General features: G+C 36.7%; 1 protein-coding gene across 2 annotated transcripts in view; it reads left to right on the top strand.

Annotated features, from left to right (window-relative positions):
- The window catches only part of SEMA3C (semaphorin 3C), a 123,344-nt gene extending 119,628 nt beyond the window's left edge, over nucleotides 1-3,716 (top strand). For both annotated transcript variants that reach the window (XM_074578530.1, XM_074579378.1), the window contains exon 18: nucleotides 1,676-3,716. In XM_074578530.1, coding sequence (XP_074434631.1) covers nucleotides 1,676-2,089 — 414 coding nt within the window. In that variant the 3' untranslated portion in view covers nucleotides 2,090-3,716. The remainder of the gene's footprint in view (nucleotides 1-1,675) is intronic.
- Nucleotides 3,717-6,000: the final 2,284 nt, after the last annotated feature.

Consider the following 6,000-nt stretch of genomic DNA (forward strand, 5'->3'; position numbering starts at 1 on the left):
TTAATGAATTTTTCCTTCACACCTTGCTAATTGCAAATTGAAGGTTTGCAGCACTCAGGAGTTCTTATTGATCTGAGGAAATAGACATAAAAGCAATAACCTGTATAAAGTTCAGGAAGAAGTCAGCATGCAGTAGCCCTTCTGAGCTATTGAAGAGATAAAAGGCAAAAGTGGGAGAAATATGAAAGGTTTCTTTAGCAAGAAACTAGTCCAGGCTAAGAACACGTATTGACAAAAGCATTTCCCCACCATGGTGCAATCACATTTTCCATTACTGCACTCTCTAAGGCTCTCAAGTTTCAGCACTGCAATATACAGTACGATTGTTTATGGGGAGTGTGCCTTCCTTAAGTAATATAAAAGGGGAAAAAATCCGTTTCAAATCCAAGGCAGTTACTATATGAATAAAAAAGGAACATCTTTTGAAAGGAAATATTAAGCAATATAGTGTCTGTTGATAGATTATAAATACTGAAAAGCATTATTCTCATATCAGGCCATGTTCCAAAATCAGAGAGGACTTACAAGCCTTTCACTGAGTCTTTCATGCTGTTTTTCTCATGTACTCTTCAAAGACTCAAGCCGTGGCCTGGCAATCTAGGTGCAAGTCTTTAACCCTTTGCTTCAGCAGAACAGTTCCCTTTTTTGTGCTTACATTCAATAGCTGTATTAGAATCAATGCAGTTTTAAATAACAGACAAATTAAAGCAATCAAAAGATTAATTACATTTCAAGCTCTCAGATTTCTGAAAATCTTACCTCCACAATGTCTAAAGAAGTTTACAATAACAGAATAGCATAATGAATAAATGAATTCCCAAGAGAATCAGGTATAATGCAAAGTGCAGTGGCAAAATAGAAAAATCATTCGTAAGAACACCGGTACTGGTATTCTTTCATAATGGGTTAAATTAGTGATTTTTACTTCACAGCTGATAGGCAGAGAGACATGTGCACACTCATTTATAAGCAGATGATAACTCGACAAGCTGTGGTAACTTGCTTCCCTTGGATGATGTGACCATCTCCTGGGACTGTCCGGAGTCTGAAGCCAGAAAGGAAACAGGAGAGTAGAAAACTTGGTTTCCAATAAGCCAAGTCCCAGCTGAGGCCACTGCAATGAAAACTTTTGTACCGGGCTATAGGCTCTGCAGTGCAGACAGAGTTCTTCAGAAGTTAGCCCCAGGAACCTGCTCAAAGTCATAACATTTAACTAGGAGCCACCTTGTGTTCAATGCCAGATCAACCCCCAATTCTGCACCTTTCTTCCATTGAGTCCCAGCAGCAATCTCTGATGCCGGAAGAGACATTCTGGGGGGTGTAACCCTGGCAAATAAAAGTTCATTTCCTCAGCTTTGAAAATTATGAAAACTCTTCTTTCATGTAGTCTCCAGATTTGCATCTTTGTCTTTATCCTGATCAAATCTATTATAACATAACAAATAAAATTACTGATGTCATTTTCTTTAGTGACACTTACTACCTTGAGGTAAGTTCTCTCCTAACAGTAGCAATAACAGGGGCCTCTGGGAGATGTGATAAAGCAAAACATAGTACCGCTAAGAAACCCTTTAAGAAAGAAAGAGGTGTTTGAAGTGAGACGCACCAAGAGGTCCAATACTGTGTCGTTCCATAACATTCCCTAAAAAGTTCCTTCTGCCTTTTTGCCCTTTAGGTCAAGCTGAATGAGAGGATCATAGCTACTGAGCAAGGACTCCTCATTCGCTCTGTCCAAGACAGTGACCGGGGGCTTTACCACTGCATCGCAACAGAGAACAACTTCAAGCAGACCTTAGCAAAGATCAATTTCAAAGTGTTGGATTCCGAGATGGTGGCCTTCATGACTGACAAGTGGTCCCCTTGGACCTGGGCCAGCTCAGTGCGAGCACTGCAGTTCCACCCAAAGGACTTTGTGGGAGCTTTCAGCCACTCAGAAATGCAGATGATTAACCAGTACTGCAAAGACAGTAGACAGCAAGGTCAGCAGCGGGAAGAATCCCAGAAGATGAGAGGGGACTACAGCAAACTAAAGGCCCTTATCAATAGCAGGAAAAGTAGAAATAGAAGGAATCAATTACCTGGATCTTAATTTTATTTTGTAGTAATAGGTATCTTTGTCCTCACGGTAGGGGGCTTATATTTGTCTATTGAGAACAAATTTGAGCAAATCTGATTAAAAATTAAATGAAAATCCTACAAGCCTCAGAAAAGATCCGTCTCCCAATAAAATGCAGTGTAACTTAACTAAAGAAAATAATTCAGAGCATTTTCTTTCCTAGATGCTTGCTGACACTAGGTTGGGCTCTGTCCTAGAAGCAGAACTGGGTATTCGTCATAACCAGGTTCACCCTTAACATCTCAGTATTTAATTACAGCTGAATAGAAATTAATATAAAATCAATGCATTATCTTGCAACTCTGGAACTGTACCAGCCAGACTGGTGATGAAAGAATCTGTGTTAAGATGCATGCTCAAAGTAGGATGGTACTAAGATTTCCTTGCACTGCATTTAAGAACATGAGTTTCTTCTTGTTTACTGTTCAGTATTGGGTTTACAGCTTTCACTCGTTGTTCAAATCATGTGAATGCATGCTGATAGGAAGCAAGTAAAGTATAGTAGAAATGTTTCATTCATTCAGAGGTCTAATGAAGGAACAAGTAGAAGAAAAACAAAAAAAAAAATAATACTTTATCAGAGGAAGCACTGATTATTGTGCAGAGTATGAGTTGTAATAAATTAATGAGTTCTGGAATGTAATTTAAAATATCTTTGCTCATATTGATTTTTATTAAAATAGGGTGTCCTATAACACTACATAGCTTTATAAGTGGCACAAAGCTAACATGAGAATGTTCATTATACATACAATTTCAAAAAACACCTAAGTGACTTAGGTATTTTAGCTATTTTTCAAAGAAATACACTCCAGTTTTTTTCAAAGGACAGAATGTGGGTACACTGTATAGTGTTTACTCAGAAATTAAAAACATAGATTATCTTTAATCAGTTCCATGATTAAATTGGAGCTGGTCTGCAACATGGAAACAAGTCATGAGTGTCTTTGAAAATTTAAAAAAAAATATTTTTTCAACTGTTTTCTCAAAGTTTCAAATATTTTAACTAGGATTTTTGAATTAAACCATTTCCATTTTTAGTCTTTGTACCCTTTTTCTTTTCAATGTTATTTTCATAATTTCCTCTTCTTTTCAGTTTTTTTGCTGGAAAGAAGATCAGGAGAAGAAAAAAAAAAAACAACAAAGAACGAGGGAAAAATAAAACTGAAAAATGGATTTGGGTCAAAAACCAAAAAGTATAACAACTTGAGAGGCACGTTTAAAGAAATATTTTTGTTTAAGAAGCAGCTGTCAGGTCTAATGAAGTATGTTTAGTTGAAAACTGTGTAAATGTGCATCAAGCCATCCTGGGAAAAACTATCACTTTTTTTCTTTTTTTTTTGAGCAACACTAAAGCCAAAATCTAGGGACAAATCTTCCTCATTTTACTAGGTAAACCACTGAGTCTGTTGAAAGGAGATAGATATCAGGGATTAAAAACGTGTGAGTACCTTAGAAAAATTATGGTTTATTCTGTGATATTTTATGATAGTATACAAAAATATAAACTGAGCTATGCTAAGCTCAAAAAAAAAAAAAAAACCAAAAAAGAGGTATACTTCTGGGAAAAAAAAACTGAGTGAAAATAATTTCTGAACCCAGAGAAGATAAGAAGAAATATTTTTTTAAAAGTGGTTAGTTCCAGACAGTAACAGGTAGATACTGTATTTTAAAACTTAATTTTAAACATTTTAATGGCTCTTTGTTGAAACTCTTTGGGCATTATTTTGATTCTGCTTCTATTAGAACACTCTGGGAGTAACTCCACAGGGCGTAGGAGAACACCTTGTGCGGGTGTGAATGAAGATCTAGTGCAATGGAGGTAACTCTGGTATTTACCCGCCATCAGGTAGATGTCTCACTTTATCACCACCTGATGCAGAATAGCTGGGAAATGGGCCCTGATTGATCAAACCACTTAGACACTATCTCCAAGTCCCTTTGATTCTGGTGGGAGCTCTTTGAATTTAATTTGTGTGCTTACCACCTGCTTCAAAGGGGATGGCAACGCCAGCCTGCTCACATATTGCCATCCAGTGAAGTGCTTTCGTTAATCAAGGTCTAAATGCATATTTCTGCAATATGTAGCCATGAGTATCTAAGGTCCTTCTTATGGAAACCGTCGAGAAACTTTCTCTTTGACTTCAGTGAGCTTGGATCTGGCCCCAAGAGCTGGCAAAGCAGACTCTGCAGAAAAAAAAGGAAAATGAGATGGGTAAGGGAAAATAAGGTTGTGGAGTTTAGTGTTTGGGGTTTTTTCCCCAGCTGACTTTCAGTGCAGCAAACTACTTTTTCTTTTCTCTTTATTCTTTTCCTGAGGATGACTGACTTCTGAAGTGTGTAAGTGACAAACCAAAAATCGAGTGCCACAAAATAGAACTACCTCCTGGAATGACATTAGTGCACGTGCTCTGTATGCTGCCATCCTCTTCCTATTTCCCCAGCAGATTCACTGCAGAGTTGGTGGGATATTAATGTCTATTGTGAGGATCATAATTGCTTCCAGATGGAATACGGTGATTAATAGGTATTTAAGGGTACAATTTACCCTTTAAGTGGTTAGGTACAGTGATATTTTAATAGGCCCCCATTAGGCCTCAGAAATTATAGTTACACTGTTTTCTAATAGAATATTGGCAATAAGGGATTCCGTTAAAACAATCAGCATAGCTCAGAGTTTCATATGATTATAAAATAATATTTTTAAAGCTGCTTCATATACCATTATGATGGTATGACTGTTTAAGGGATTATACTTAAACTAACATTTTTCCTGCTGCATGAGAACTTCAGCATATATATAATAAGCTCCTGTCAGTGCATAACCGGTCCAAGCTTCCATGCTTCAGCAGCCTTCCCCTGTGTATAGAGTAGTCAGGAGCCAGACGCTCAGCTGGTATAAACTGATGTAACTGCCTCGCTGCCCATTTAGCTACTGTGCTTTATACCAGCTGAGGGTTTGGCCCTAAATGTACAGACCAGACAAACCGCAAATTTTATTTGTTTAAAGTAGCCCCTCTGCTGTAGGTGACACCAAAACTTAAGACTGTAATATTGTTTGTGCTATTTAATACTTCCTATTTTAAGGATTACTAAATAATGTATATAATTTTATTCCTTAAAAAATACAAAAGCAAAATGACTTCTAAGCATACCTTCACCAAATGTAAAGATACGTTCTCTGCTAAGAACTTCACCGTGTACTGATATTTTTTTGGCTATTTTTATTTTGTGTAGTTTGTAAAGTTTGCTGAAATCTTGACCTAACAATGTGTTCTTCGCAATTGTTGTTACTGTAGATATGCGTGTTTTATTAAGAAAGTCTTGGTTTTCAAAGTGTAGGTATGTGTATAAGTTCCTAGCATGATGAAACTGTCATTACAGTGAATATGCATTATATAGTGTGTAAGAAAGAACAAAATGTAGTTTAACCGTGCTATTTAATTGAGTATCTAAAATACTATTTGCCTGACAAAATAAAGTGTGTTGCAACAACTTAGAAATGTGTTGTTTTCCCCTTTATAGATGTGTATTAAAAATAAGGAGCTTTATTTTTTTTTTTAATCTGAAAAGCAACCCCATAGACGTTCTTAAACAAGTCCCAGAAAATGCGCACAGTGTCAGGTATTGCAGCTCACCAGTGCTGAGCCCTGCTCTGTGCTGAACACTCAGTCACAGAGAATTCCAGGAGTACATGGAAGATGTACTTGGAGTACATCCTGGAAGATTTACAGGAGTACATGGAAGATCAAATAAGAGATGATTTTTTTCAGAAATTATCCCATATAAAGACCTTGCATATAATCAGGTTAACATTTATTCACTGTAAAAAAAAAAAAAAAAAAACCTAAAAAATTTGGTTTTCTACTAGAAGTACAAAGTCA

The sequence above is a fragment of the Larus michahellis genome, chromosome 1 (genome assembly GCF_964199755.1).
Source record: "Larus michahellis chromosome 1, bLarMic1.1, whole genome shotgun sequence".
Taxonomy (NCBI): domain Eukaryota; kingdom Metazoa; phylum Chordata; class Aves; order Charadriiformes; family Laridae; genus Larus; species Larus michahellis.